Genomic DNA, 20,145 nt, shown 5'->3' on the forward strand with positions numbered 1-20,145 from the left:
TGTTTTGCACTGCAGGGAAAGAGCAAGAGGCCTGGAGGGGACCCTGTGGCTTGGAGATCACATGCTCCATCTTAACAAGACAACCACTGCTGTCCAGCTGTGCATAGGAACTCACACCTAACATGGCCACTTAACCTTATTTCTTCTCTCCAAGAAAAGTCAGAAGTTTGTATTTTTATTTAGCTAGACCAAATGTTCAAATAGTGGTAAATAAAATAGATTTTCAGATTATAAGAAACCCAGAGTTCCTACTCCACACCTTCTGATGAGAAACTTCTCCCAGAAAATGTCTTTACAGAAGCAGACATCCCCTGTTCTCTGAGAGTTGGCCATATTTTGAGCTGCTGTGTCCTAGGAGGAAGTCATGGTACGGAGTTGGCTTGGAAAGAAGGCAGGGAATGGGGAGACAGCTGACTAGGAAGAACGTGGCACCCCTCGGAGAGATCAGGAGAACGCTAATTTAGCACATTGTTGCTCCTAACTGAACTTGGTGAAGACACTCGTCATGGCACTTACCCTGAAGATGTCGTCTTCAGAGGCAGCGGACACAGCCTCCTTCATAGCCTTGTCCAACTCTTCCTCAGCGGTGAGATCCCCAGAGATGGCCCGTCGGATCTCAGGCCCAATGTCATGCAATGTGCGCAAGCCAGCCTGGAATCCAGAGGGACATGTGAAGACCCAGGTCCTTTTCACTGATCTTTAGTCAGCCAGGACCCTGTTGCTCCTCCACAAGTCCCTGCCTCTCTGTTTCTCTGCCAGGCAGCTGGGCACCCACACCAGAAGACGGGCTTCCTTGGACCCCCATCCCCACCTCACCCAACCACGCTAGAGCAGAAGAACCTATTCCTCTACTAGGAGGAATGAAGACATATTACAGACCACCAAGAATCTGCTGAATCAGGAGCAGAGGGCTAAGAGGACTGGGGGCTGGGAAGGCTGGCAGGACGGTTGAGGGAAGGATGTGGGCAAGGATGCATAAGGGGAAGATCGCATTGCCCTTTCATCGCCACTTTCAGGGAGGTTTAGAGAGCTCACAAGCTTTCTTGGGATGGGACCTGGCCTCTAGGTAGCTGGGCAAGACTTGGACTCTGGCTAGGGTCAAGGGGAGGTGACCAAGCCCTGAGTGTGGGTACCTCCCTCCATCCCCTCACCTGCAGGGACAGTGCATTCCTCTGAGAAGGCTTGCCCACCAGCCCCTGCTCTTTTCGCTTCTTGAATTTTCGGAAGTACTCTTGGATCAGGAAGGTGGCATAGAACTTGCCGACTGTGACCTCGTCATCTAAGGCACACAGAGAGAAGAGGATGAGCGATTCTGCCAGAACTCCTTGATTGTTTGCAGCACCGAAAGCTTCTCTAACATATTTGCTTTGATTTCTTAGTGCAAAAGCAAACACGTAAAGAGGCATATGGCTGAGAACTCCCCACATCCCTGCGTGCTTGCTTACCACCTCTCGACAGCTCGTCACACCACCAGTTTCTTGAGTTCTTTTTCCAGAAATAAGCAAGCATGTTCATATCCTCCTTTTTCCAAAATGTTTTCTTCTCTCATATATTGCATCCCAACCTCAATTTCCCTTCCCTCCATTCCTCCCAGGCTCTATCCCTCACCCCCACTTTGCTAGATTCACACCTCCATTTCCCTTCAGAAAAGGGAAGACCTCCCAGGGATATCAACTGAACATAGCATAATAGATTACAATAAGGCTAATATTAAGGTTGGATGAGGCAGCCCAGTAGGAGGAAAAGGGTCCCAGGAGCAGGCGAAAGAGTCAGAGACAGCCCTGCTTACACTGTTAGGAGTCCAGCAATAACACCAAGCCACACAGTTATAACATATATGTAGAGGACCCGACTCAGACCCACGCAGGCTCCTGACGGTCGCTTCAGTCTGTGAGCCCCTGTGAGCCCTGCTTAGCTGATTCTGTGGGCAGTGTTCTTGTGGTGCTCTTGACCCATCTGGTTCCTACAATCCTTCTTTTTCCTCTTCCTTTTTAATTAAGACAATATCTCCCCATCTTGTCCAAGTGGCCTTCAATTCTAGGGATCAAATGACCCATTCCCTCCTGAGTAGCTGAGACCAGAAGTGTATGCTGATGTCTATGCCTGGCTGTTTTTGTCTCAGTTTTCCCCTCACAGAAAAGGAAGGTTATTATCAAGGTTACTTCCCACTTTGCTTTTCCCACCACCTTGAATGGACATTACTAAGTCTTGTTTGATCCCACTTACCACCAAATGACCAGTCTCCTAATTGCCAACACAATTCTAATTGGGTGAGATGGGCTAGTGGCAGGGGAGTCTTCCTTCAAGGTTGGCCATTTCCCTTCCAGCCAACTCGCTGGCTTAGACCATGTGTCCATGCTGGGCTGAACACACAAAACTACACATGACATGGTCTTGATCTTAGGAGTAAGCTAAATGTTAGGAAAGTCCTCAGGGGGAGTATTTCATGGAAATCAAGTGGTCCCTTCATCTACTTTCCTGCTCTGTGTGAGAAGAACAGATGGTTGGGCTGGGCCTCAGGACCTGCAATGGCTTTCCTGTCCTCACTGTCCTTTAGAGTAGCCAACTCTACAGAAGCTCTGGACTTAACCACAGGGCAGGGTCTCATTTCCACACCTGGAAAACCCTGGAGATCCCTGACGAGGGATTTGGGAATGAACTTGGGAGTCCTGTGTTCGCTCAGGCCTGAGTCGGATGCCTGAGTCTACACTGTACCCACTGGGAAACCCACATAGCTTCTACGAACATCGTTTCCTGGAGTGAACTTCATAAAGATGAAGCAGCAAAGTATTAGGTGACACAGGCTAACTCCTAGCACACCGTGCCTTCCCCTTTGGACGGGGTCTCAAACAGGAAGTCTCACCTCCAAAGGATGTTTCCAGAATCTGTAGGCTCAACTAACATGTTAATAGGATGTAAATGACACATGTAAAGTGTTGACAGTACTCAGCGCTGTCTTGCTCACGTTCAACAGTTACTCCTGTTCAGTGTGAGGGTCTCATCGGTTATTATAGCTTTCTGTATGGGTGTACCAGGCATTTTTATAGTGAATGCATTTGCTTTTAACCCATCTCATTTTAAAGCATTCTACTAGTGCTGTGGGAACTACAAGTGCAGGCAGGGTACCTATGAATTTGACTTGGGATTACAGGAGGGATGGTGTGAAGCACTTGCTATGGAAGGAGGCTTGTGGCCTGACAGGCATGAGAAATGCTACTCTAGGGAAAAAAAAGAGCTTTTAAAAAGATGGGATGAGAATTGTGGTTCCGTGCTCCCCTGTCCAACCTTCCTTTATCCCAATCCTCCTGCTTTCCCAAGGCCCTACCTCCTTCCCTTCTAACTTTTCTCTCCCCATCTCCCCTTACCCCCAACCCACCCCACCCCAAGATCCCAATTTTCTCCCCGGCAATTTTGTCTACTTCCCTTAGCCAAGAGGATAACTATATGTTTTTCCTTGGGTTCCCCTTCTTACTTAGCTTCTTTAGATTCACCTATTGTAGACTCCGTGACCCTTATTTATGGTTAGAAACCAATTATGAGTGAGTACATCCCATGTTCATCTTTTTGGGTCTGGGATACCTCACTCAGGATAGTGTTTTCTATTTCCATCCATTTGCATGCAAAATTCGAGAAGTCATTGTTTTTTACCGCAGCGTAGTACAACCACTTTAGGGTGGGCAAGAGACCTGACCCTAGAGGGGCTTCCAGGTGCCCAAGCTGAGGTCCCCAGTTAGTTCCTTGGGCAGTTGAGAATAGGGAACCTGAAATGACCCTATCCTTGAGCAATACTGACGAATATCTTGCATATCATCATAGAACCTTCATCTGGTGATGGATGGAGATAGAGACAGAGACCCACACTGGAGCACTGGACTGAGCTCCCAAGGTCCCAATGAGGAGCAGAAGGAGGGAGAACATGAGCAAAGAAGTCGGGACCACGAGGGATGCACCCACCCACTGAGACAGTGGAGCTGATCTATTGAGAGCTCACCAAGACCGGCTGGACTGTGACTGAAAAAGCATGGGATAAAACTGGACTCTCTGAACATGGCGAACAATGAGGGCTGATGAGACGCAAAGGACAATGGCACGGGGGTTTGATCCTACGTAATGTGATGGCTTTGTGGGAGCCCAGCCAGTTTGGATGTTCACCTTCCTAGATATGGACGGAGGTGGGAGGTCCTAGGTCTTACCACAGGGCAGAAAACCCTGACTGCTCTTTGGACTGGAGAGGGAGGGGGAAAGGAGTGGGGGGAGGGGGGGAAGGGTGGAAGAGGGGGCGTAGGGGGGGAGGAGGGGGAGGGAAATGGGAGGCTGGGAGGAGGTGGAAACTTGTTTTTTTTTTCTCCTTTTCTCAATAAAAAAAATGAAAAAAAAAAAAAGATGGGATGAGTCTCAGGCACTTTTCCTTCCAGAGCTCTAGAGCAACTCTAGAGCAGTCAGCCCAGTGGTTTATGGGTAAATCTATACCCATATATGGTAGAGTTCCCACAAAAGTTCTGCCAAACTCCTAAGCATGGAAGGGCTTGCCTGTTCCCAGGGTGAATGTGGCATTACAGCAGGTTTCTAACGGGGTAGTTTACATCCAAGCTTGTGTAGGACATAACAACCAAGTAGGGCCTCTGAGTCCACGGAAGGGTCCAGAGAAAGAAGGATCCAGAAGCATGGAGGACTCAAGCATGGAAGTCTCAAGGGCTGTCTGCACTGCCAAAGATGGAATAGCTAGAGAAGGTGGAGAAGCCCTACAGGCTGGGCTAGAGTAGCCCTTGTGTGGGAATGCAAGGAACACTCACCACCTGCAGGGGGCACCACCTGGTCCAACAGCTTCATGCTGGTCCTCTTCCAGATTTTCTTGATGATGGCCCGCAGCTCCTCATTGGCTTGTTCTAGGTTTCCTGATAGAAGGAAGTGCAGACTGAAAACACCCCCCCCCCACTGTGCTGGGAAGCCCCACAAGTCACCCTGACTCATCACATTCTGCTCCCCAATCTTCCTACTTTCTAGTTCCTTCCATTTTCCCTTCCCAGATCTCTTTACTTACTTCCTTTCCTTGTGACTTTCCTCTCTTGCCTTGGCCAACGCCATTCTCCTTCATTTCCTACTCCACTGTAAGACAGCTCAAAGCCCAAACCCAGCCACTAGCTGTGTTCCCTCCTGCTTAGTGCTGAAGAGTCTGATGGTGCCTGCAGACACTCATGTTTCAGCTCTGATACTGTTTGTACCGCAACTGACCCTGAGGCTGACATTTTACAATGACCTCCGTGGTGACCCAAAGGGAGTGGCACTATTAGGAGGTGTGGCCTTATTGAAGTAGGTGTGGTCTTGTTGGAGGAAGTGTGTCACTGTGGGGACGGGCTTTGAAATCTTTTTCTCAAGCTTCACTCAGTGTGTCAGTCAGTTGACTTCCTGTTGCCTGCAGGATGTAGCACTCTCAGCTCCAGCACCACATCTGCCTGCACGCTGCCATGCTCCCCACCATGATGATAATGGATTGAACCTCTGAAACCGTAAGTCAGCCATCCTCAAGTAAATGCTTCCTTTATAATAGTTGCCATGGTCATGGTGTCCCTTCACAGCAATAATAAACCCTAAGACAGAAGTTGGTACCAAAAGTGGGGAATTGCTGTGCTAAGCCTGACCATGCTTTTATATGGAGGAATGAGGACTTTGGAACTCTGGGTCAGGCAAGCAGCAGAATGCTGTAAGCACTGCGTACTTGGGCATACTAGTAGGAGCATGAAAGACAATGGTGACGGTAATGTTTGAAATGTCAGAAGCTGGCGCAAGAGGCTTCAGACAAGACTTATAATATGTTGTCTGAAAATTGTTCTTGTGATATTTTGGTGGAGAGAGTAGCTGCCTTTTGCCCTTGTCCAAATGATCTGCCTGAGGTTAAAGTGAAGAGTTTTAGATTAATTACCGTAACAGGAGAAATCTTAAAACAGCCTAGTATAAACTCTGTTGTGTGGTTTTTAGTGGCAACTCTAAAGAAGATTTATAATGAAAAGGAGCAAGCTGAGCAGGGCAAATTACAAAATGTAAATTTTGAGGAGAAAAAGAGCATCAGGAAGAGGAATGGACCTACATCCTTTGTTCAAGGAGATAAATGGATTGAGAAATGAAATAAAGGGAGTGGTGTCCTCAGGACAAGATCCTACTCAGATAAGTTCCCTGATGGAGGAAGGTCATTGGCTAATAAAGGAACTGCCTTGGTCCATTTTATTGGTTAGAAGATAGGTGGGAGGAGAAAACAGAACAGAATACTGGGAGGAAGAGGAAGTGAGCTCAGAGTCTCGACAGCTCTCCTCTCGGGAGCAGACGCCTGAGAGAGATGCCATGCCCCGCTCCTGGGATGAAGCTCCGACCCAGGATGGACATAGGCTAGAATCTTCCGGTAAGCGCACCTTGGGGTGCTACACACAGATGATTAGAAACGGGCTAAATTAATATGTGAGAATTAGCCTAGAAGAGAATGGGCCAAGCAGTGTTTAAATGAATACAGTTTGTGTGTTGTTATTTCGGGCATAAGCTAGCCGTGCAGGCGGCTGGGGTGCTGGGGATGCAGCCCCGCCGCCCTTATTACTACAGTTCCCAACTTGTGGAATGGAATAAATGAAAGTTTAGAGCCATGGGTGTTGGTGCAAACCTTTAATTCCAGCACTGAGAAGTCAGAGGCTGGTGGATCTCTGAGTTTGAGACCAGCCTGGTCTAAATAGCAAGTTCAAGGACAGCCAAGCTTAGGCAGTGAAGGAAAACAGAAAGCTGGTGAAGATGTAATTTAACATGGGGGCCATGTTTTAGCTCCAGTAAGCAGCAGAACTTGGCAACTTTGGCCACATGGTTCTGGCTTTAGCATTAAGGATAGAAGAAATGGGTTATGGAATTTGCCTCTGCACCCAAAGAAAGCCACTGAGGCCAGGAATGTGTCAGGGGTGTCCCTGAATGAAGGTCTAGTAGAGAGGCCATAGACTGAAGCTGTGAAGTTGAAACCTTGATTGCCTTGGAGAACCCAAGATGTTAGAAATGCCAGAGTCTTGGGATACCTGACAAAGAGAGCTGGTCACAGGGAGTCGAACCAGCCCAAGAGAAAGAAGTGTGTCGCAGTCAACAAAGCTGAATGGAGTTGGAGATCTGAAGAGCACATTGACATTAGACATAGAGATGCAGAGTTTGGAGTTTTCACAGCTGTTTTTTTTTTTTTGGTCTTGCTTTGGTCCAGTATTTCCTTGCTATGCTCCCTTCCCTATGTTTTGAAATGGTAGTGCATATCCTGTGACATTATATGTTGGAAGAATGTGATCTGATATTTGAGTTTGATTTTTACAAGTGATTACAGTTAAGAGATTGTCATGCTTCCCAGAAGAGACTTTGGATTTTGAAATAAGTTTGAGACTGTTATAGACTATGGGGAATTTTGAAGTTGGACTGAATACATTTTTGCATTATGATATCGCTATAAGCCTTTGGGGGGACAGGGAGTGGAATAAAGTGGTTTGAAAGAAAATGACTCCAAAGACAGTGGCACAAATAGGAAGTGTGGCCTTACTGGAGTAGATGTGGTCTTGTTGGAGGAAGTGTGTCAGTGTGGGGGTGGGCTTTGAGGTCTTTTTCTCAAGCTTCACTCAGTGTGACAGTCAGTTAACTTCCTGTTGCCTGCACTATATAGTACTCTCAGCTTCGGCGCCAAGTCTATCTGCATGCCACCATGCTCCCCTTCATGACCATAATGAACTGAACCTCTGAAACTGTAAGTGAGCCACCCTCAATTAAATGTTTCCTTTCTAAGAGTTGCTGTGGTCCTGGCATCTCTTCACAGCAACAGTAAACCCTGACTATGACAACCTCCTTGTGCGGTTGCAGGAAACAGAGATGTTTTGATGGAAGGATGATCCCCTCCTGCCCCACATATACACAACACAGGGGCACCCATGTGTCCAGAGGACCTCTACTGAATCTCCCAGGGAAGGAAGTAGAAAAAAACTAACAGTGGAGGCAGAAACCTGAAGACCTATGCTCTGGCAATTTGGATGAGATGCATGCTGCCTGGGACACTGGTCTCGTGCTGGTGGAGAAGCAAAGTTAAAAAGTAATCATAAGAAGAGGTGTGCTTGCCGGGTGGTGGTGGCGCACGCCTTTAATCCCAGCACTCGGGAGGCAGAGGCAGGCAGATCTCTGTGAGTTCGAGACCAGCCTGGTCTACAAGAGCTAGTTCCAGGACAGGCTCCAAAAAAAAAAAAAAAAAAAAAAAAAAACAAACCCACAGAGAAACCCTGTCTCGAAAAACCAAAAAACCAAAAAAAAAAAGAGGAGATGTCCTAGATAGGATTCCAGGGTTCTCCCAATGATACCTGCCCCTTGCCACCAGTGTGCACGCACTGTGTAATCCGTGGAGGGACTGCACACCAACAGAAATGGGAAAACTTCAGCCACAGTCTGAATGGGCTTGGCGGTGATACCTTCTCCTGGTTTAATTAGTGTACCTAGTTTGGTCTTGAGAGTCCCGAGTAGAGCACCCCACTTCTCTGTAGCTGGACTTCTAACAGAATTGTGAATTAGTAACTGGGTGTTCTTCGAAGCTGTGGAGTTTATGGGGTTTGCTGCATAGCACTGGGAAGAGGATATGGCTGTCAGTAACATCTATCATATGGGAGTTGATGGTGAACAATGTGAGTTGAGCTATGGGGTCAGACTGCCTGAGTTCAAACCCAGCTGCAGATGGTGTGTGTGATCAAGCAGAGACACTCACGAGGACTGCTTCTGCTTAAATGATGGCTCCTGAACATGCTGAGCACCACATTCAGACTGCAGCTGAAGACAGAACACCTCCTGGCCACTCCGACATCAGTTCCCTTCACTAAAGATCATTCATAGCTTCTCTTTTTGTTTGTTTTCTGAAACAAGAGCTTATTATGGATCCCTGCTTTGCCTCAAACTCATAATCTTTCTGTGTTGGGCTTCCAAATGCTGGGATTATAGGCATGTCCCGCCATTCTGGACTTGGTTTCTGACGTACGCGGTGAAAGAATCCTGACTATAACAATGTGCAAGTGAACTTATCTTCTGTATTGGGTTGAAAGGAGCATCCCCAAACTCATGTCTACCTGAAAACTCAGAATGTGAATTTATCTAGTGTGGTAGTTTGAATGTAACTGGCCCTCGTAAGCTCATAGGGAGTTGGCACTATTAGTAGGTATGGCCTTGTTGGAGGAAGTGTGTCAATGTGGGGGGTGGATTTTGAGGTCTCCTCTGTTTAACTTTCACTCAGTGTGACACTCAGTTCACTTCCTGCTGTCTTCAGATCAAGATGACTCTCAGCTCCTTCTCCAGCACCATGTCTGCCTGCCTGCAGTCATACTCCCAGCTGCCATGCTCCCTGCCATGGTGATAATGGATTAAACGTCTGAAACTGTAAGTCAGCACCTCAATTAAATGTTTTCTTTGTAAGAGATGCTGTGGTCATGGTATCTCTTCACAGCAATAGAAACCCTAACTAATACAGAAGTTGGTACTGGAAGTAGGGTGTTGTTGTGACAGACCTGACCACGCTTTTGTTTAAAGGAACATAGACCTTGGGACTGCGGACTAGAAAAGCAGTTGACTGCATAAAGTGCCACTTTATAGGCCATACTAGTAGGAACATGAAAGACCATGGCGCTGAATAAGGTTCGAGGAACTGTGAAGCCAGGCTTAGGAGGTTTCCGAGGAGAATTTCAGTGTATTGGCTAGAGATTGTTCTTGTGGAATTTTGGTGAATAATGTGGCTGCCTTTCACCCTTGTCCAAAAAGTTTGCCTGCAGCTAAATTGAAGAATTTTGGATTAATTTCCTTGGGAGAAGCAATATCAAAACAGCCTAGTACAAACTCTGTTGTATGGTTATTAGTGTTAGCTCTAATGAAGAAGATTTATAACGAAAAGGAGCAAGCTCAGAAAGTGAAAATACAAAATGTACAATCTGAGGAGAAAAATAGCATCAGGAAGTAGAATGGAGCTTAATCTGTGTTCGAGGAGATGATAAATTAAGAAATGGACTAGGTCATACTAGGTCATACTGTGAAGAGGGTGGCAGAGACTAAGGGATGGAGCCAGGTACCTGAGACTACCTGAAGCCAGAGAGAGACATGGAGCCCATTCTCCCCCAAGGCCTCTGGAAAGAACCAGGCTGCCAAAACCTTAGTTTGGGTGGTTCCTCTCTTAAATTGTGAGGGGAATCAAGCTCGTGATCATTTAGTTAGACCCAAGGAACAAATGTATCTTCCAAAGGATCCTACACATTTTTAGGCTTTCATTTATTTTCTTAACAACTCAATGTAACTGGAATTTCACCAATAATTGTTTCATATTGTAAATGTTTTATTTTTATTGTTCTGTTTTTGGTGCTGGGGTCTGAATCTTGGGCCTTGTGCATGCTAGGCACCTGCTCTACCACTGAGCTACATTCCAAACTCTAATTTAATACCATCTTCCTTCAGTGTTCCAATAGAAAATCTTGATACCTGGCTTGGGATAAGGTTTCTGGTTCTCAGGGTACATGTTAATTTTTTAATTACTTCCACTTCTTATAACTGCCTGAAGGGTGAGTGAAGACTGATCTGTCTTATCTCTATAAATGCTGATGTTTTCTCCCATCTCTTGTTTGACTGTGGTGTTGACTCCTGGTCTTATGGAACAAGTTCATAAAGGGCCTGTTTTGGATGAAGGTTCATTCTTGAATACTAGAGTATTACATGCCCTTGGCAGATATTCCCAAGAGTCTTTATGTTTAAGTGCTTTTCTTTAATTCTTAATTAACTGTATGTCCCACTGGCTGGTTTCTCTCTCAGGCATTCCCATTTGCTAACAGTGGTTATCTGCGGTTGAGTGCTTGGCAACCCTTCAGGTACTGGCATTATTTCATCGAGATCTGGTTTGCCTGTTCAGCGCATCTTCAGCATCACTAAATCTTGGCTGCTATGCACAAATCCTTTTTATTCCTTCCTGGAGCCAAAACCCACAGTATTAGTCTTTCTCAAGCCTTAAGTATCACAACACACTCCTTCTAGCAGGCATTCGGTCATTTCTCCTTGGAAAAGGAAAAGGAAGTCCTTCCCTGGGAATGGAAAGGAAGTAATATTCACTGTAGAAAAGCTGGAAAGGTCAGAGCTGAAAGAAGAATGTTCCACTACATGGATATTCAATATTAATTTATCAGCAGACATACTTCCAGTTTTGTCTGTTACATACATGTGCGCATTAAGCGTGTATTGGATTCTCTCATCAGCAACAGGCCTATTTATATCTACCCCCAGAATGAAGTTTTGCACTAACCACTAATGGATTTTTTTTTGCCTTTGCTTTTCTTTTTGTTTACCAGGAAAATTTGATCCATTTTTCTTTATTAAAGTTTGGCTCATTACCTTGACTTGTATCTTGCAGGATTGGTTTCTTGTTCCCTTATGTCTGTTACTCTCTGGAAGAGTACAACTAAAGAAGGCACCTCTCTGGGTGACCCTGTGAAATAAATGCCAAGTGCCACCGCCTTTCATTATTTCACAATATGGAAACCGAATCAAGGCAGTAAGTAGTTACACAATGCTGTGCCCTGTTGTATGAGATGCCCAGTGCCCTTCCACTGTACCAAGGACCCCGGCCGGAAGCCTGGGGCCCTCAGGTTGCACTAGTGGTGTCGATCTCTAGTTCATACATGAGATGTGTATGCAGCTATCTCCAAATGCAGGTTCTCATGTTCTCCCTCAGACATGTGGAGTCACAGATGCACTCAGTGCTTCAATGTAGCCTTCAGAGCATCTCACAATTCTGAGGCCTTTGCTCACTCTTACGAGATACCTAAGCTGGGTCTTGGGGAGCAGCAGCATCTTTGGAGGTGTGTACACATAGCCTATCCCAGAGCAGTTCAAAGTACTTATCAGTGAGATGACAAGAGATGCCTTCAACAAGACTGCTTCTAACCCATAGGGCAGCTCTTGGCCCTCTGTTGTATGCAGTCTGAGGGGTTATCATCTAAGTAGTAGCTTAGCTCATGTAGGCAATTGCAGGCAATGACCTCTATTTACCACAGTCACTGCTTGTCACTGTCACCTTTCCAACATAGGTCCTTTTAATTTCAGAAGAGATTTGAATGTTTGGGAGACAGGCCTGTCGCTAATACAAGGCCATCAGTATGGGGCTTGGTCCTGCTCTGTGTAACAACCATCTCTTCTGTGTTTTGCATTAAACCTTCAGTCCTCCCGAGGTTACCAGGGCAATTTCTAGGGTTTGGTGGAAAGGAAAGTTCAAAATGAATAAGCTATGGCAAGGGGGGACATTTAGGAACCAAAGAAGATATAAGCGTGGTGGTGCACCTCTTGGAGAGTTAGCATGCAGGTGTTATTCTGCTCTGATGCTGTGTAGGCAGGAGCATCTTCCTGGTAGGGATGCTAGACCTTCCCACACACCCTCCTCCCAGTGGTCCACGAGAGCCATTACCTTCTGTTTTGATCCTTAGGGCTGTCCTGACCAGGGCAAACAGGGTAGCATTAAACATGACTGTCCCATCGCTGTTCAGAGGCATGTTCATGGACACCAGGCGCTAGAGGGAGAAGGAGGCTCAATCAGTGACAAGGACAGGCAGTTCTTGAAGGCTCTGCACAACCCTTGTGACAGGGAGGCTGGGAGGTCCCTGGAAACTTGGATGGTTGCTGTTGGGAGTGGGAGGGGTACGTATATGGTCACCACAGTGTTTCCAAAGCTTTTCCAGGGAAAAACTAGGCTTTGGGGTAAGAACTCTTGTGCCTCCACATTCCTTAGACCCTTGGTTCCACAATGGGCTCCTTCCTGTTCTGTGCTCAGGCTTACAGACACGGCTATGCTATCTTCCAGCAGTAAGAACAGCCATCTGCCTGTCAGACATAATTATCCAACTCCAAAGAAAGGGAATAGGAGATGGCTATGCGGGGACAGCGTACCCCCTCTCTGCATACAGACACATTTATCCCTACTTCAGTCCTGTTCCCAAATTCACCACCCAAACAGGATTCTGTTGTTCTTCACCCCCAAACATGCTCCCTTGGCCTCCTCCCCCTCCCTTGGTGAGCCAGCAGCACACACAGGGGTCATCAGGAGAAAGAACAGTATGATGCCCACTGTAGATGGCAGTGGTGTCATCTCTTAGACCACATGACACCTTCCTGTGGATATCCTGTCAAGGGTTGTATTTTTCCCGAGTGAATGCATCATTGTGAATCTTGTAGACACCAAGGTAGAAAGCATCAGTCTGGCTTTTGGCCTTAACAGACCCACGTGGCAGTCATGACCTGTACACTCCAGCTCCCGCTACTGTGTGATCTTACATTTGAGTTGTACTTTCTACAGCTTGAATCCTAAATGTCATTCAAAAGCCATGCCATAAAAGCTCAGTTCCCAGCCTCAGTACTCTTGGGAAGTGGTGGACCCTTCAGGAGGTGGGGCCTAGTGGGAAGAAGTTACGGGAAACCATGCCCTTGAGGAGGGTATTAGGATCTTGGTCTTTCTTTCTACTTCTCTCCTTCTGAGGTCCTGAGGTGAGTGTGCTTCTTTCTCAACTGTAACGTTCCAAAGCTGCTACAGACTCAAAGCTCAGGCCTGACGATCACAGACTGAAGCCTCCAAAACTGTCAGTCAAAAGAAACTTTTTTTTTTTTTAACACAGGTTGAGCAACTGGGTACTTGTCACGGCACCAGGAAACAGAATGACAGAATGCTGCTGTTTCTCACATTTTCAGGACTCTTGGAGTTCTTTCTGGAATAAAGTGGGGTTCTGATGAGGGGAATCAGTCTACCATAGAGCATAAATCAAAGTTCCATGCCTCCCAAACTCCATTTCCCACAGATGGGTTATCCAAGGAGCTCAGTTATTGGCCATTGTGTTTCTTCTTCTCTATGGCTCTGCTCACTGCTATTGCTTTCCCCAGCTCTTTCCAAGCTCATCATAATTCTCCCTGGAAACACAGGATGGGGAGAACGGAGGTGGGATGGTGACCAAAGTCAGCTCTTCTCAGCAGCTACTGGGCCACATGGCAGGACCTAGAGCAGGTATAAGGATCTCTCCTCTCCAGGTCAGTCAGAGGCTGTTTATCAGCGCCCAACACGTTTGTTCCAGGTGGTTCGGGATCACAGATTCATTTAGGAATTTGATAAAAACAGCAGGTCCTTGTGTAAGTAAAGTCTGTATTTTGGGGACGATACATCACTTGTGGCCTCTCTAACAGTTCTCTGACTTCGGGTCAAAGTTTTTAGTTCATCACCCTAGGTTAGGAGAGTCTCCTAGGCCTGGGCTGTGCAGCCTGAGGGGCCAAATAAGCCCTTTATCCACACAGGATATCTCTTTCCCTCACTGGGGAACAAGGGATTCATTGTGACAGTTGTTCTTTTATAGCCTTGGGACTTTAGCTCTGGAAGGTCCTTAAAATAGAATCTGGTTCACATTTATTTCTTTAAATACCTAAAATATCTTTATTCCCCAAATAATCACAAAGGCAAACAGGCATCCAGCTTCCCGTATTTGTCCTCCCCGCTCAGTAGCCCAGGACATTTCTTACTTTGCAGGCCACACGGTGTGGACACAGCTTCCCAAAACCTAACGGGGGCTGAATTCGACGGAGGAGAGTCACCACATCCAAGTGTTTGATCCGACCCCTAGAGAAGGAAGGAGAGAAGGAAGGAAGTTAGAAGCCCAGGGCTTGTGTACTGGGGTGGGGCCAGATGTAGGGGCATTCCCTGCAGGGTGCCTGAAGGCCCTGGACAGTGCAGAGATCCATTATAGAATGGCAAACCCAGGGCGCATGTTACTGTTCTCAATCCAGGAGAAGTTTGTTAGTGCTGTGCTCCAGGTAGAAAGGATTCTGGTAGTGCCATTAAGTCCCAGGAGGTATTTGTTGCTCAATCAACTAACCATTGGGCCTGAAGGCATTTTAGGGATACTCAGTTAACAGTTACGGGTAAACAGGAGTTTCCATAAACTTGAGGTCGAGATGACACTGAAATAAATCTATGTAATTCTAAATGACCCAAAGGAAGCATTACTAGTTGCATCTGATGTTAGAATTTTTTACTTTTTCCATTCAGCTGATATGCCCACCAGGTGTAAGAATGGTACCTGGCCTCCACCTGCTGGCCTTTGACTCTGGGTCTGATACATTCCAGGGTTTTCAGTTGTTAGTACCCTCAATGTTGACCCCTCTTGGATCTCTTCGACAGGTCCCTCAGCCCCTTCTCAGCTTGTGGGGTTTGGGGTTTCCCCTCAAGGAACTTACTTGGCTTCGGGGTCATACTCGGCCCAGATTCTTTTGAATTCATCCAGATGGTGGGGACCAAGGATAGACCAGTCCCGTGTCAGGTAGTCAAAGTTGTCCATGATAACAGCTACAAAGAGGTTGATGATCTGCAGGGAACAGTTGGTACACTAAGGGGCTTTGCCCAGACTCTTACACATTTGCTGCCTAAGCTCACTTCACCAGCCAGTGCCCAGGTAAGCCAGAAACCAATGTTTCTAAGTATCAGCAATATGCTAGCGTTTAGGATGCCAACTGCTAGAATCTGGGTCTCCTGGACATGAGCTTAACACTATTCTCCTGAGCATCAGGAGGAATGAATCCTACGTGTAAACAGAACAACTTCCTTTGTACCAAGTTACCAGGGACAGAGAGGGGCTTTGTCTGGTCTCCTTTCCCTCGCTCCTGAGCAAGGTATCAGAGACATATAAGTCCACAAAGGGCTTCTATACACCTTTGTCTTCTAGAACAGCACTACCGTGACAAGAGCCATGAATGGACAGGAGCTGAGATGCTCTGTGCCAAGACTTCTGGCCCTTCTCAGGGATGAGATGTCTCTACTCATTTAGTCTTCCCAAGACAGCTCTTATGCTGGGATGTCCCTGACCCCACGCTGCCTTGAAACTGCCTGCTGTTGAGTCCCATCTCAGCTTACCAGGAAGGCACAGAGCATGTAGAAGCTGATGAAGTAGAAGACAGCGAAGCTGCTGCCACAGGGTGTCTCCCCTTCTGTGCTGTTGCCAGGCTCAGACTCGGGGGCACACTTCTTGCCCGGCATACAGGCCAGCATGATATCCTGCCAGGCTTCCCCGGTGGCACATCTAGACAAGAGAGGCAAGAGAGTCCAACCTCAGCCGGCCACTATCACCCATGCAGGTAAAGCTGCCTCCGCCTCACCTCCCAGGAGGAATTGCTAAAAGGAATTGAGCACTTGGTGCTCACTGGGCGCTGATCGTCAAGTTCACTAAATATGGAAATACAAAGCATCGTTTCAGGAAGTTCTTGAGAACTTGTTCTCTTATCTATGTGAAGTTTTTAGATGCAGCCATGAAGACATATTTTAGCTGTAGTTCATTTTCACTGCTCCACAGGAGTACCCTCCATGCGTTATGTTAAAATGTCCACCCTTGCCATGTGAGATTGTTTTGGCTGTCACAGCGAACACTGTAGCAAGCATGCTGGTCCATGTCTTGGGTGTCTGCTCAGGAATGGGACTACCACATGGAGATGCTTCATGTCTTCGTCTTTACCAGGTGGCACTTGTCTTAGGCCAGTGTCACCACAGACAGATCAGCTCTTGGTGTTAGAGGATTCTAAACAATGCTCCTCAGATGGTAGTGTGGAGTGATTTGTCACTGCTATTCAAATTTGGCTTTTCTGGGCCAGCCTGGGCTATATGAGGTCCTATCTAAAAAAGAAATAAAATAAACATCTTTCTTAAAAATGCTTTTAAAATGATTAGCCGGCTGGGAGTTTTGATTCTGCCTCCTCTTGACTGCATGCTCATGGCTTTGCCCCTGTGATTCATGGGCTATGTTTCTTCTTGTTTATTCAAGGAGTCCTTGGCATGGCCACATGAATTCCTTTGTTAGCTACATCCACTACAAATGTCTCATTCCAGATATGGCTTGTCTCTAGCTTAACTCATTTTAATTGCTATATACATTTGCTCTATCTGGAGTGCCACCACCCCTGCTGAGGTTCTCAGTTCAGGACCCACGCTCTCAAGGCAGGGACATTACCCACCATCTACCATCCCAGCCCATACTTCTCATATTGTTGCACTGGATAGAGCTTTCAACAAAATACTGACCAGAAAAAGTGATAGCACAATGTGTCTATTATATTTATTAATTGGCTCTCACAAGCTGGGGGTTTTCTCGCTGGCTCTCCCACCTCACTGATCCTCCACACTGTCATAAAGTTGATCTGTTTCCATTTTCTGCCTGAATTAGCCTTTGTCTTCAGATGGCAGAACCCCACGCTGCAGTGTTCGTGACTTCTGCCTTCTCTTTAAAAACAAAATAATCAGTACTAGTTCATCTTCTCAGCTGAGTCGGGAGGTTCCCGCCTCTTTCTTTTCTGAGACTTTGGATGACTCGGAATGACTTAGTGCTGGATCACAGATGAAAACACAGCAGCGTGGGTCTTGTCAAGGCTGTGATTTTGCCAACAATCTATTGGAGCTAATGCTATTCATTTATTGAGAGCATTTTGGTGTTAAAATTAGCACTAATCTGCACCTGGCAGGGAAGGCCACTTCCTCTGATAAGCTGTAACTAACGGATGTGCTCACATTGATTTGTGTGAATAAGTAGCAGTCCAGAAAACTACATTTGGACATTTTTTCAAAGAATAATTTCTTCTTTAAATTTATAGTAGTTTCTTGGTTTATCAAGGCCTTTCCAGTTAATAGCACTACTATCATGATCAATCTATTGCTGCCCAAATATTCCTGGGAGTGTGGTCTTCCACTGGAGCAACATTTTCCTCAACAAAATTTTTGTAATCCGTATTTTCCTAGATAAAAGCATGTACTTCAGCTGGGCGTAGTGGCACACACCTTTAATCCCAGCACTTTTGAGACGGAGGCAGAGGCATGCAGATCTCTGTGAGTCTGAGGCCAGCCTAGTTTACATAATGAGTTCCATGCCAGTCAGGAATAGGCAGAGAGACCCTGGATTAATAATAATAATAATTTAATAATGAAGCACCTACTTTATTTAGATTCTCTAACAGATTGGCATAAATTTGTTCATAGTACTTTCTGTTTTAGTTGTTGAACTTTGTTGTTGCTTGCTTCTTTCTCAAGGTCTGATCTTATTTTGCAAACCCTCAATTTGACTGGCCTTGGTCAGAAGTAGAGACAGGTGGATGGTGTCAGAGAGAAGAGCCCTATCGCTTGGCAACTGATTTCTGGCTTCCCTGGTTTTATCCATTTTTTTTTCGTGTATTTTGGCATTTGCCTTTTCCTTCTTTCCTCCTTCCTTCCTTTCTGTTTTTTAGTACATTGTTTTTCCTAGAGCATCAGGCGAGTGTTCACGTTGCAGGACACCGGAGGGAAGCAGGATTCAGACTCCTGGGTGCTCTGGTCCAGGGTATTTTACATTCTTTCTTTGTGGGCCTCTTCACAAAATATTGATGAAGATAACGTTAAAGAGACTGAAATGTTTGTGTATCTTGCCAGCTTTGGGGTCCAGATAATGAGATGGTCAGGAATATCCTTCTGCCTTTTCCTCAAAGTAACCAAAAGCAGTATCCACAAGCAACCTGGGGTAGGATTTGCATACACTTTTCTCCAGCACACACTGGCCCACAGTAACAGGAAGGCACCACACCTCGATGCAGGAAAGCAGCCCTGCTTCGGTATGCCACCATTCTCTCATTTATTCAGTGCGCACAGCCTCTCAGCGACCCGAGTGTCAGCGGCCACATGCTCCTTGTACAAAATTTGTGTTCACTGCCTGCTTTAAAGAATTTCTGGCAGCCAGTGGCCAGAAAGATGTGTAGCTTCCTTCATTCAGAAGAAGGTGATCACCTCAGAGATGAGGTAAAAATGAATCACGAAATTCAGTCATCATTCTAAAAACCATTTCCACACCCACAGTTATGCTGCACACCCATGCTTGCGCTTTTATTAGTGTTCATATTTAATAAATGCATATTTACTTACTGGTATTTTCAAAGAATCAACTTCTAAGGATTAAAAAAATCTAGTTTTGTTTTTTTATTTTGTCAGCTTACACTTTTATTTTCATAAGTGAACTTGTTCATAATTTGGGATTATTTTTGATGTTCATTTGCCCATCTGTTTATCTCATATAATCTCCCAAGTAAGGACACTTGGGCTCTCATTGTAGTTGGCACTGACCAGTCATCTCGTCCTGCCTCCTGCTTTCATGGTTGAGAAGCTGTACTGTCAACTCAAGCTGATTAGGGGAGGGTCTTAACATTTTACGTGGGTAGATTTTACAGGGGCGGATTCTGTGCATAATTTCTAGCTTGCTGGATGCATGCTGGAGAAGCTTTAGAACTTGTTAAACTATAACTTAAGTGTGGCTACTTTTATAGATGTTTCTGAGTGTTCAAAGAGAATGTGTCTTTTGCCGTTTATCGAAAAGTCTATAAATAACACCTCTTAATTGTGTCATTTAGATGGTCTTTTGCCTATGCCAAGCTATTATTTTTTATAAATAGTATATTCAGCCACACTCACCATTATGTAATTGCTTCCTCCTTGTGTCCCATTACTATATGTATTTCCAAAGAATATTGTTAAGCTTACATTGTTTGTAATTGTTATATATTATTGGTTGACTAAACCTTTTATCAGCATTGAATCTTCCTCCTTGTTTTGTTTAATACTTCTTACCTAGAATTTCACTTCTACTGATGCTGAGACTGCATTGCTGGTGCTCCCATTTCCCACCTCTTAGTCCTCATTGGGTCATTTATCCTCTCTTCGGGTCATTTCGTTTTACTGTCTATCACAAATGCTCTAGAGTTAGAATTCTTTCTTACAGGGTTTCTCTGTGTTCTTGCTTGTCTTGGAACTTGCTTTGTAGACCAGGCAGGCCTCAAACTCACAGTAATCTGCCTGCCTCTGCCTCCTGAGTGTTGGGACTAAAGGCGTGTGCCACCATGTCTGGCTAGTGTGAGGCTGGAAAAGATTCCATTTTTATGCTGGGACTTTGTGGGAATTTGAACTTCACCCCCACCCTGGAGAAAAGTCGGGGGTCGCTAGCCCCCTTTTAGGGGAAGTATTAGCTATTGGAAAAACCCAAGCTACAGAAAACTTCTGACAAGATGCTGACCACCTGACTTCCCCTATTGGTAGATAAGTCTCTAGGCAGACTCTAT

The 20,145-nt window shown here is 45.8% G+C and overlaps 1 protein-coding gene across 11 annotated transcripts in view; it reads right to left on the bottom strand.

Moving 5' to 3' along the window:
• Positions 1-20,145, bottom strand: part of Cacna1c (calcium voltage-gated channel subunit alpha1 C) — a 665,087-nt gene that overhangs the window by 20,200 nt on the left and 624,742 nt on the right. For all 11 annotated transcript variants that reach the window (XM_041642573.1, XM_041642544.1, XM_041642566.1 and 8 more), the window contains 7 exons: positions 15,941-16,106; positions 15,268-15,395; positions 14,554-14,650; positions 12,464-12,566; positions 4,794-4,895; positions 1,152-1,279; positions 517-651 (listed from right to left, as the gene is read on the bottom strand). In XM_041642573.1, the coding sequence (XP_041498507.1) occupies positions 517-651; positions 1,152-1,279; positions 4,794-4,895; positions 12,464-12,566; positions 14,554-14,650; positions 15,268-15,395; positions 15,941-16,106 (859 nt within the window). The remainder of the gene's footprint in view (positions 1-516; positions 652-1,151; positions 1,280-4,793; positions 4,896-12,463; positions 12,567-14,553; positions 14,651-15,267; positions 15,396-15,940; positions 16,107-20,145) is intronic.

Source organism: Microtus oregoni, unplaced genomic scaffold, assembly GCF_018167655.1.
Source record: "Microtus oregoni isolate MIOR12 unplaced genomic scaffold, Mior012 000002F_ref0000024, whole genome shotgun sequence".
In the NCBI taxonomy this organism is placed as follows: domain Eukaryota; kingdom Metazoa; phylum Chordata; class Mammalia; order Rodentia; family Cricetidae; genus Microtus; species Microtus oregoni.